At 45.9% G+C, this 12,705-nt stretch overlaps 1 protein-coding gene across 2 annotated transcripts in view; it reads right to left on the bottom strand.

The window, feature by feature from the left end:
• Positions 1-4,444: 4,444 nt before the first annotated feature.
• Positions 4,445-12,705, bottom strand: part of LOC142490020 (cyclic AMP-dependent transcription factor ATF-7-like) — a 96,215-nt gene continuing 87,954 nt past the window's right edge. For both annotated transcript variants that reach the window (XM_075591787.1, XM_075591786.1), the window contains exon 12: positions 4,445-11,656. In XM_075591787.1, the coding sequence (XP_075447902.1) occupies positions 11,439-11,656 (218 nt within the window). In that variant the 3' untranslated portion in view covers positions 4,445-11,438. The remainder of the gene's footprint in view (positions 11,657-12,705) is intronic.

Genomic DNA, 12,705 nt, shown 5'->3' with positions numbered 1-12,705 from the left:
GATTTTTTGGAGAGTTTTAATCTCCATATGCAGAAAAGTGCGAATTCTGCTATGTTTAACATGGATGCGTGTGGCGAGTTTAAATTGGCGAGATGCGCGCTTCAGAAATGTGTTAAAACAAATTCGCGGCTTTTTTTTCCCCTTTGCAATGGCCGCGAGCGGCAGTTTTTTCTGGCGAGTTAAAACTGAGACAATCGCGCCATTTTATTGGCGCGAACAGCCGCTAGATGCCGTTCGCGCCTCTCTGCATACGGATATTTTTAAAACTGGCGAGATTGAGGTTCTCGCCAGCCGCGAGGCGAGTTTTATAACTAGAAAAGAAAAATTGGCGCGTTTTTCGGAACTCGCCATTTTCTGCTGCTTTCTGCGCGATTTTCTCCAAAAAATGGCGAATTTCGAAATAGCGCTGCTCTCTGCATAGGCCCCTAGCTCTCTATCCACCTTTAAGACACACTTACTTAAAGAAGCATATGAGTAACACCGTGGCTAATACTATACACGATACATAAAGCTTGGCCCCCTGCAGACGCACTTACCTGAATGCCCTCCTACTGTCTCTGTACGTTCTCCCTACCTACCAATTAGACTGTAAGCTCCCCGGGGCAGGGACTCCTCTTCCGAAATGTTACTTTTATGTCTGAAGCACTTATTCCCATGACCTGTTATTTGTATTATTTGTTATTTATATGATTGTCACGTGTATTACTGCTGTGAAGCGCTATGTACACTAATGGCGCTATATAAATAAAGACACAGGGCCGCCAACAGGGGGGGAGAAAGGATACTGGCGTCCCGGGCCCCGTGGGTCAGGGGGGCCCGGCCGCCTGGGCCCCCTGCGCGGCCGGGCGCCAGTTAATTAAAAAAAAAAAATGGCGCCGGGTCTCCCTGTTGGCAGCGCCGGAAGTAGGTTGGGTTAAGCTTCCAGCGCGAGGGAGGCCCGACGTGCGCGGGAGCAGCATGGAGACAGGTGCAGCGGGGCCGGCGGCAACTGATGTGACAAGCCACTGGGCCCCTCGCAGCACCGCCACCTCCCCCCCCCCCCTCACAGCCTCCGGGCCCTCCTGCTACGCCCCCTCCCCGCAGCATCCGCCGCCCCCCCCCCTTGCCACGGGCCGTCCCTCCATCTTCCCCCAGCATCGGGCCAGGATCGGCCCCACCCCCCCAGCACACCGGTGCGCGCGGGAGCAGGAACGTGGTGGCGTGCCTGCAGCGGGGCCGGCGGCATCTGCTGTGACCAGCCGCCAGCCCCCCGCTGCACCGCCCCACCCCCCCTCGCAGGATAGAGCCGTCCCCCCACCCCCCGCAGCCGTCGGACACCCCCGTACCGCCCGGCCCATCGCAGCATCGCCCCCCCCAGCACCGCAGGCACCGTCACGCCCTCGCCCCCCTCCCCCCCCGCAGGTAAGTCTGATTTTTATATATATGTATTGGGGTATTTTTTTATATGCATTGGGGGAGGGGTTGGGGTATTTTTTATGGATTGGGGGGCTTTGGGGTATTTTTTATATGGATTGGGGATATATATATATATATATATATATATATATATATATATATATATATATATATATATATCACACACACACCCAGTAAGGCTTTGTCCCCGCTGGCGCTGAGCGCGCTCATGTTTGGAGAGCTCTCCAAGCATGACCGCCGGGTGACCTTTAAATTTTCGCGGGGGGGGACGCTGCAAGGGAAGCTGAGCGCGCTAGAAAGTTAAAAAAATGTATTTACCCGAGCGCCGGTGAGCGTGTGCCCGCGCATACGCGCATCGCGTGAGCGGGGACTTGCATGCATATATATATATGCGCAAGTGACCTCGCCAAGCACCGCCCGCTCAGCGCTAGCGGGGACGCAGCCTAAGATATACCTATCTGTCTATCTTACTGGGAATGTATATGTATGTATTGGGTAGGTGGGGTTTTTGTATGCATTGGGGGGGGGGAGGTTGTATATATTTGGGGGTGGGAAGTTTTTTGGTATATATCTTGTGGGGAAGTGTGTGTGCGGAGGGGGGCAGAATGAGTGAGTGTGGAGTAATTGACGGAGGGAGAGGAGAGAGGGGGTGAGTGAGGAAAAGGGAGTAAGAGTAATAAGCAGGGGAGAGAAATACATGCGAGGTGGGAGAGTGAGATGGGGTGAGACGGAAGGGAGAGAAATACATGGGATGGGGGGGGGGGGAGAGAGGGGGCTCGTGAGGTGTTATTAAATGGGGGGTGGCGGGCGGCGGTAGGGTGGGAGGGCCTGCTTAAAATGTTTGTCCCGGGCCCCACGATTTCTGTTGGCGGCCCTGTAAAGACAGACATACATACATGCATACATACATACATACATACATACATACAAGCGCCGGCTCTCCATCAGCTGTAGGCCTCTTCCTCACTCTGTGTCCCACGCCGAGCTTGCAAGGCTGGTGGCGCGCGAAGGGCAAACCTGGCATCAGAGCACCTGAAGTAAGCTGGGCCTCAGCTTCCGGTGTGCACTGACTTTGGAAGCTCGGCGTGGGACAGTGAGGAAGAGGCCTGCAGCTGATGGAGAGCCGGGCCCGGCCTGACCATCCCCAAGGTAAGTCTATTTTTATTACATGTATTGGGTGAGAGTGGGGGGTCTTTGTACTATGTATTGGGGGAGTGGGGGTCTTTGTACTATGTACTGGGGGAGTGGGGGTCTTTTTACTATGTATTGGGGGAGTGGGGATCTTTTTACTATGTATTGGGGGGGAGTCGGGGTCTTTGTACTATGTATTGGGGGAGTGGGGGTCTTTGTACTATGTATTGGGGGAGTGGGGGTCTTTGTACTATGTATTGGGGGAGTGGGGGTCTTTGTACTATGTATTGGGGGAGTGGGGGTCTTTTTACTATGTATTGGGGGAGTGGGGGTCTTTTTACTATGTATTGGGGGGAGTGGGGGTCTTTTTACTATGTATTGGGGGGAGTGGGGGTCTTTTTACTATGTATTGGGGGAGTGGGGGTCTTTTTACTATGTATTGGGGGGAGTGGGGGTCTTTTTACTATGTATTGTGGGAGTGGGGGTCTTTTTACTATGTATTGGGGGTGGGTTTTTGGTATGTATTTGGAGGGGGGGATTGAGTGAGTGGGGTAATTGATGGAAAGTGGGGGCGAGTGGGAGGAGAGAAGGGGTGAGGGAGGGAGGAAAGAGTGAGACGCAGGGGAGATAAATACATACGAGGCGGGAGGGGGGGAAGAGTGAGAGGGGGTGAGGAAGAGGGAGTGAGATGGAGGGGAGAGAAATACATGGGAAGAGGGGGTGAAATAGTGGGGGCCCGTGAGGAGTGAAATGGGGGAGCTTGCAATACCGCTGAGGGCGGGCGGTAAATAAAGTGAAGGCATTTTAAAATGCTGATGGGAAGCAAAAATGTAAAATATTTTAAAAAAAGGTGACGATTGGTTAAGCGCTACAGATTTCCTATTAACCAGGACCACAATAGGCAGATTCGATGTACCCATTGCTGTACGGTGGAGTTTTGGTCACCTTTTTACCTACAATTACCTAATTGTGTCTGGTTTGCAACCACTCCAAGCTTCGGAGTGCAGGATCAGTAACCAAGTTCAAAGTGTTGATCAAAAAGGACGAAACAGCTTTACGTGTGGATCTATTGGGTCTATCAATTCTGCCCTTCCTTGTCCAAGGCCTTAGATGTACATGCTCTGTAATACAGCGAGTAAAAGCTCGAGTCTAGAGTATTCATGTACCAGATGGAGAGGAAGAAAATTGTGAAACACCCATCGGATGTTGATTTGTATGTCGCTACCTACAACCCCAGGTTGCAGTATAATTGCTGTATGAAGTGGCAATGATGAATGAAGCAGGTTTGAGGACGTATGGAAAACATGCAGTTACACTCTTGTAGTCTCTGTTGATGGTATCTGACTTCAGGCAACTTTGTGTTTGTACGGCTGTTCCTCTTCAACCCTAGACTGCAGAGCCTACGGCTGTGCTTACAGTACCAGCGACAGCGCGGCAAAACAAATGCATTTATAGTACAAGCGACGGCTTGATCGCGATTGCTGGAAGCCAAGTCAATTTGATTTTTCCAGCGACCGCCGCGTGACGTCACCGCCCCATCGCTGGTGACAGCACTATAAGCGCAGCCTAACTCTACGTCATTTTTTCTCTCGCCATAATATAGGTTGGGATCATTCATTTGTTGATACTTTCCAATATGCATATGAATGTGTGGGATATCTGCATAAATCATTTTTTTTTTTTTTTATGACAAAATTGTCGGTGCATTCAAAAGAATACAGAAAACTAAGGAACTAGGTATTAGCAACCCAAAGTGCGATTTAATATATGGCAATAAAATATACAGAGTGGTTTACATTAGAGAAATCCCACTGCTAACAGATCAATAAGTGGACAGACGTCTCTCCTCCTCTGTACCCTTAAAAATGTGTCAGAAGCAGCACAGAAGAGACACAGGTAATTGGTAACAGAGTTTAATGTTACAGGATTAACAAAAATAAAAGGCACATAACATTATTTTGGTGTCGACAAGGGCGGGAAGAACAAGCCCTTTAACCCCCAGCCACTGCCAGAGTGAGATGCTCTGCAGTTCTCTCTAGCAGTGGAGGGATTAATCGGTGCAGACACACCTACAGCCCCCGAGCGCAAGGGGCACTTACGGCTTACTATATATGTGTATGGATATAGAGATTACTGCAACACTTGTACCTGAGTAACAAACAAGGACATATCTCTTACATCCTTCTCAACCTCCATTAAAAGGCAGCGCCAAGTCTCTTTAATCTCCATGGCTTCCGTGGCGGATTTTGCAGGGGGTTTGTCGTGCTGCGTTGCAGATTGTAAGGGCATTGCAGCTAGAACAATCAGCTCCAGCAAACGGTGGGATCATGGAGGCGCGTCATTTGCGAATGCAAACTGGGTATGTCAAGATCACGTTGCATCACGGCAGCCGTGTCTGGATGCTCATAGCTTGAGGCGATCCATACCTTTAACACAACAGCCCTCCATATACTGATTAAGCATTGCTGTTAAAAATATAAAACGGCTCCCAAAAAGATCACTCAAATAATGGTTTGCTGATTTTTAGCGATGCCACCTGCATTGTCCTATTACCTATCAGACATTAACTTACAGAATAAGTGTTTTCAGCTATGCCCTGGTTACCTCAATCCAGATCAATGGCATTATAAAATTGGTCATACCAACTACTCTTTAGTATAGGTCAGTCAGGGCAATGGAGCCGCATGATTCCGTATCCCATTTTGCAGTGCGCCAACTTGAAGGCGTGCTCTCGCAGCAGGGGCGGCCAACTCCAGTCCTCAAGGGCCACCAACAGGTCAGGTTTTCGGGATATCCCTGCTGCAGCACAGGTGGCTCAATCAGGGACTCAGTCTTCAACTGAGCAACTGATTGAGCCACCTGTGCTGAAGCAGGGATATCCTGAAAACCTGAGCTGTTGGTAGCTCTGGGAGGACTGAAGATGGCTACCCTTGCCTTACAGCTTGATCGATCGCCCCGTTCCGTCACCCCTCTCTCCTGAGTTACACCCATCTGCCAACCAATTCTTCTCCTCGTGGCTTTTTTGGAAAAAAAAAAATTTCGTCACACTGATGAATACGAACAAAAGTTGGGTAAGTCCAACCACTTTGTGTGGTAAGAGCGGGGGACTTGCTTGTGGAGATTACATGTCAGACTGGTATCCCTTTACTGAACAGTTAGATCATCCCCCATCGAGCCTTGTTCTCAGCTGCTCTGAAAAGCTTGCAAAATGTAGGAGCTTGTCACAGGCCACACTTACATTATAAGGCACTGAAGGCCATACTGACGCTTAGAAAATGTTTCGCAGAGTTCAGTGGTCAATGGAGCAGAATGATCCGTACAGTAGAAAGGTTTAATGCAAGCCAGGGTGGACTTCGCAAAGCATGTGGCCATGGGTGTATCAACTATCCCAAAGTGAAAGGAAAAACAAAGCAGACGGCACCATGTGACCTAGCATCAGAATACTTTTACCACAATCAATTTGTCACAAGGCACTAACCAAGAATAAGGCAGCTTGACCAAAACCTCAGTAGAGATGGCTGAATGTGTAGACCTTCCCTTCTCGGGTTTTATTTTTAATTGTCACAGAAATATGAAAATTCGCAAATATTTCAAAAGAACTTTCGGGGTCAAAAGTTGGCACAAAATGGTCCAGATTTGCCAAACTATATTTGCTGTTTTTTTTAAGGCGAAAACTATGCACCACAATAAAACTTTTTTTTTCCTCCTTGTTTGCCAATCTGCATATTTTATTTTATAATAAAAAAAAAAAAACCCAGTAGCAGCGGTTATTTTGAAACTCTGGTGCAAAATGTTCACAGCGAATGCCAATTTTGGCAAAACATTCACTCATCTCTACACCTAAAAGACATTGCAATTGACCAATATACTTACAGTTCAAAAGAAAGAAATATTGGAACCAAAGTATGAAAAAAAAAAAAAAAATTAAATAAAGATTAAAAAGTACATTTTTGGCATGATTAAAATCAAAATGTATTCACGTGCCGCAATTTGATGAGCACAATAACCCAATCCAGGAAAAGGTTTTGGTATACTTTGAGTGCAAGGCTGAAGTCTAAACAATCATCCAATCCCTTCATTCTGCTCGCTGCCAACTCACATTATATTTCATAATCCTTGATTTTTTTTTTTTTTTTTTTTTTTTAAACTAAACGCAAAACATGTTTAGTCTCAGATTTATGTTTCTGCTTTGCCTCTAAACTGCCCCCCATTGGCCAGAGATTGTCATTGATGTGTAGAAGGCGCAAATCACATTTTAGCAGAGCGTTCACGCATCTCAAAATTGAGAAAAGGTGGATTTTTCTCCCCCCCCCCACCCTAAACCTTTATAATCATTTTTAAACATTTTGTTTAATTATGTATTTAGTTTATAACATTCCCCCTCCCTCCCCCCCCCCGAAGTGCTCAATTCCACGCTCTTTGGAGACCCTCTCCCCATGCTCTGCTCTCATCCAATACACACTAAATGGTTATCAATTACGGAGTTTTGCATTTATATCATCATAAAGATGCTTAACGTTTCGCTCCTCAGGGTTTCATGCGTGCTGGTTTGTTTCCATAGTCTTCCCACTATAGTATTTTTTTTTTTAAATTCATTCACAATTAACTGCTACTGATGTGAAGTGGCATTAATATGTCCACACGACAATTAGCCAGTGAGCCCACCAGTTCCTTCCGGAAAAGGAGCAGGTTTCACCAAGCGAGTCAGAAAATACATTAACAATTCATGTGTGTAATTGGCTTTATGAGAGACAATCATGCAGCCTTAAAAGTAATTGTCCTACTTATTTGTATCTTGTGGGGAAAAAAAAATGAATAAGCAACTGGTTGTCGCCGGGAACACTGGATTCAAGTGTATCAGCTACTTGTTTGATGAATGATGGCATGATTACTTTGCAAACACAAGACAGGGCAAAGGTAGCAATGTACCTGGGGACTTGAGTACTGGCAAACAGTCTCATCACCAAAAAGACAAGTGGGATACAATTATCCAAAGTCGTTGTTTACAATGGAAATTTTAAAAAGTTGAACAAATAGTTTTAAAATTCTGTTATACAGATTTTTCTATTTTTTAAAAAAGTGCCAATTAGCTACATTTAACCTATTACGAAACACGTCCCTTCTTAGTTCATTTTTGCCGTAAGCGCTGCCTTTTACAATTTCTGGGAAGTGACTAGACAGTACTAAAACTGATATATTTGTGCTAGTCCGTCAGTCTGCACTGGACAACCAAGAGACAGACTGACCGACTGGCATAGCTGCAGCAGTTTTAGATTTCAAAATAAATACCTGAGCAGCGACAACCTTGTTTTTGTGAGGACTATAAGCTGTGCATATGATCCTTTATAGCAGCGGCGGACAACTTTCTGTCCTGAAGAGCCACCAACAGGTAACGTTTTAAGGGTATCTGAGCCACTGATTGAGCCACCTATGCTGAAGCAGGGATATCCTTAAAACCTGACCTGTTGGTGGCCATTGAGGACTGGAGTTGGCCACTCCTGCTTTACAGCATTGGCAGTACAAATCCTTCCAATTGCTCTCACCTGTTCAGTTAACAACAGTCATTGTAAACAGAAGAGTTGTAAACAGAAGAGCTGTGAACATGTGAATTAGAGCGAAGGGAGACAATGGGTTACAGCAGCAGCCGCAGCAGCAGAAGAGAAGGTAGTGTAACCATTGTGGACAAAGTCCTGAAGTAATCATTCCTATTCCAAATAATTTAGTGACTATAAAACAAACAATGCCAAACTTACGCCTAGTAATTTGTAGCGGAAAGTCTTTCGTATAAGGTGCCAAAGAAGCAAATGAGTGCAGCGAACCACCCAAGGAAGGTTCATCTGGGGACCAAAATGTTGAGCAGTGTTCTGTTTTGTTTATTACTTGTTGTGTGTGCTGGTCATGCAATAGCCCATGTGTTGGTCTATACTACAGTACATAACTGGTAGCCAAGGTTTAGGCGGGATGGTATTTTGCATACTAAGTACAGGCTGGTCAGTTGACTTAACTTACCACTTTTGCTGCCAGAGAGGCCTGCCCCCTATTGCAAAGCCATACATTGCATCCTCTCCGGCACTGAAAGGGCAGATATTCTTTGCCTACAAACTCACTGGCCTCAGTCCAAAGAGTCGCCCCCCTCCCCAAGAGACTGAGGAGTAAAAGAGCACAGACGGATCCATTTGTCTCTGCATATTGTATCCCACTTTACTAATAGGCTAGACACAAAGATGTATGGGCCGGAAACTCAGAAATTCATGTCAAAACAAAGTGACATTATCTTGCACCAAAGCAGACACCCTTCTGCCCATCTTTCTTAAGGTGGAGATCACACACACACACACACACACACACACACACACACACACACACACACACACACACACACACACACACACACACACACACACACACACACACACACACACACACACACACACACACACACACACACACAATTCCTACAAACCCTGAACCTAACACCCACCACATATTTATTTGTGTCAAAAGGAGTGCTATTGGGTGTGTCCAAATGTACTGTATACAGTACAACAAAAAACAAAAATACCCAATGCAACATTCAAATGACAAAGCACATAGTTAAATACACATGAGAAAACAAATAGATAAGTATTTAACTATATACTTTGTCATTTGGATGTTGTATTGGGGCTTTTTGTTTCTGGGGTGGAGATCATTTGAAAGTTGAGAGTATCGGTCTGTCAGAACTACCGACACCAATGAAAATCAGGGCACGAATGCTGCCACAAGAGCAGGAAAAGAGGGGATACAACTGCTGCAGTGGGGGAAGGACCTTTTCCTTCTTAAAGGAATCCGCAGGGCTTCTCCATTAACTCTTTCCCAGCTTAAGGCTACCACTTCAGACTTTTCTGTGAGAGCAGACATTAATATTCACGCCACAAATCTATTTCATTTAGAAATATATATATAAAAAAAAAATTACAGTGTAGTGTGTTCCAATGGTTCTAGCACAGGATGTGCCAATTTCAATAACTGCGATGATTATGATAACTGATTCTTACAGCCGACAGGTTAAGCTATTTCCCATTCAACTAGACCAGACTGTAAGAGCTGTTACTCCAGCTGCACTGTCATCTCTGCATATACTTTATGCAGCCCTGTGTACATCCACAATGCTATATTAGAAGGTCCACATTATATTGCAAGCCTCTTGACTGAGGAAAATGTTGACTTGATGCATCTTTTAATGTTGCATTGCGAACCCAATCACTGCTGCAGAGTCCTGCAGTGCTCTGTAAAGCATATAGACGCAGGCTCGACCGCAGCGAAGAAGCAGAACAAAGCCCTTTGAAGAAATCATGATTCACCATAACCCATTCCATGTTGTGGCAGGGAAGGATGAGAGGGGGTTCATTAGGGACCCCTCTCACTGCATAGCAAAATTCCTGAAATAGAGAAAAGCAATAGGGACCAAAGCTAGGCAATATATCAAAAATGAGTGCATGAGGGCTTCAGCTTAAATACTCTTCATGGTCCTTTAAATCCTTCCGAGTAGGAACAATGTGCGGAGAGACAGCTATGCTCATCTCTCCATCAGACACCAAGAAGCCTCATCTGACTTTTGCACCGGACAACGATAGGAAGCCAATGCCACGAGGACTCCAATATCTCATCTCTACGGTGGATGGAGAATGTGAAGGCAGAAGGTCAAAATATAAGACTGAAGTGCTCCACTTGAGTCACCTTGCAACTAGAACATCCGGACCTCACACCAAGGTGCTGGGAAGAGGTGCCTCCTTACCTCAGGTGGGCCGAGTCTCTCTGGAGTGAGTGAAATAACTTTGGCTCAACAGTCAGCAAAAGGAGATTGCTGGAAGACCTACGGAGCAAAAGTTCCAAGGAGGCTACATCGCTGGTTAAATTTAGTGTTTGAAATCAGCTGCAGAAGGATAAAATATTGGGATTAAAGCAGTACAAAGATGAGCAGCATGTCGAAAGACTGATGGAAGACTGAACTACCCTGGCACTTCTAGCAAGAGCCGTAAATTGTTGCGACTTTGATCGCTTGGCTGCTGGGGAAATCGGAATAGCATTGTCTGTTGACTGATCTGTTGGAACAGCTGCAGTCTTTGCTAACTGCGCTGCATAGGCAATAACTTCTTGAGTCCTTTTGTTGGTGGAAGGGCCTGCTACGAGTTGCTCTGCAATGTGTCATCGGTCCCTTCAGCACCAGGCTGGTTTGCAGGATGTTAGAACGTTTTTCCACAAGATCACAGGTCAAAGCCTTGAAGGGTACTGTGCGGTAAGACGGTTTTACCATGAAATATATCCATTGAGTCGCCAACAACACTGAAATGCCTTGGACACGTGAAGGATGGATGGCACTGCCTTTTCCAAAGAAGTAAGAAACCATAGAGAAAATGATAAAGCAGGGATGAGCTGGGGATATAATAATGGACCTGAATGAGGGTAGGGCGAGTGCTCAGACAAGGAGCACCAGGGGAAAATCCCACCCTGCTGGCACTGAAATGGTAAAACCTAATGCAGAACCCCAATCTCCCCAGTAATGTAATCTGCGTAGGCCACTTGGTGTTTGCTTGGGTGTGTGTTCATGAGCATGAGTGCGTTAAGCCCTTATTATTTTCATGTGTGCCTATGTGTGGGTATGTTACTGCTTTGACCTGTTGGGTATCTGTGAGTTAGTGCTTTATTCACTTGGGTATCTTTGTAAGTTTGTGTATGTACTAAAAAGCTCCCTAACCGCCCTTTACCGAACTTTAAAAACAAATATATATATTTATATATATATTTATAGTCCATATCCGCCCATTCTGTATTGGGGCTTAGTTATTCTACTCAGTCTCTGGGGCTGAGGCATCCCGTTGGTTAGTTCTAGGTCACATAGCCGGGTTACATCATCTGCTGGCTGCCTGAGACTGTGGTGACATGATGACGTGCGACTGTAGAAGTTGACTGTGGCCGTCTGTCCTATGGCTGGCCATCTGTGTGAGCACGGAGGTGGCCATGTGCTCGGCCGGTGAGCGCAGACCATTCGGGGAGGCAGCAGACCGTGAGCTGTGATGGGTGATTGGGCTAGGAGAGCCCGCTGCTTCACAGCTGTCCTTCAGGTTTTCTGAAAGGGTATTAAGAAGGGAGTTACACGACCAGAAGCACCTTCCACTAGCAGTACCAGTACCTCCTAACGATCAGATCATGGCTAGCGGGCCCTAAAAGGCATTGCCATACTACACTCATGCAAAAGAAAGTTACATTAAGTCCCTTAAGATTATCTTCTAACAAAAAACAAAGAAATGCAAGCAGGGGCACTAAAAATAATCTCTAGAAAAGGGCAATTGTTCATGAGCAGGATCCGCAGTTGTATTTGCCAGTATGACTACACACTTCCATATCCACCAACGTTGCTCGTCTTTAGACAGCATACCCCTGCCAGTAATCACAACTTCTGATATCTATTGCCCTCCTATATCTTCAGATTGCTATCTACCCCCAATCCAAAACAGAAGGAGGTATTGTGTTGCTCATCACTGTAGGCCAGAATGTGCCTGTGAGAGCTGTCACCCTGCAAAGTCAACAAGGTAAACTTGACCAAGGCTTTGTGTATTGTGACTACAGTTATATCTTCCATACAACAAGATAACGTCGGTGGCTGGAAGAGTAAGAATCACGTCCATTATCTGTGTGGTTTCAGGGTAAATTTCTATATCCCCGTAGCACAAAATACTTGCTTAATAGTGCAATTGACAAGAAAAACAGCACTGTATCTAAATGAAATTAACACCATATTCCAAATTAACCTAGAATTACATTTTAATTAATCTTCTGATGCCGTGCCACAATCCAGCAAAAGTTCATGGACTAAAAAATTGAACTTTTTGGTCTGGGAAATAAAAGTGGTCGTTCATTGCTCTGGATTACATCACAAATAGCTGAACAGATTTACATCCGAAATGACTTGCTCGCTTGGAACCCGACGTCACATGACCCCGCAGCATAATTTGACGTGCGTTGTCATGGCGACGCGTCATGTCACATTACTTCACGGTGTCATTTGACGCCATGTTGACTCGTCGCCGTACACCCGGCTGGCAGCAGGTAAGGGACGTTACAGAGGCCTCACGCCTCTCCCGGCGTTTAATTTAAATGCCCTGGGAAGGGCACGGG

This window comes from Ascaphus truei, chromosome 3 (genome assembly GCF_040206685.1).
Source record: "Ascaphus truei isolate aAscTru1 chromosome 3, aAscTru1.hap1, whole genome shotgun sequence".
NCBI classification, from domain to species: domain Eukaryota; kingdom Metazoa; phylum Chordata; class Amphibia; order Anura; family Ascaphidae; genus Ascaphus; species Ascaphus truei.
The sequence above is the reverse complement of the archived record's forward strand: the minus strand, read 5'-3'. Positions and strand labels throughout refer to the sequence as shown.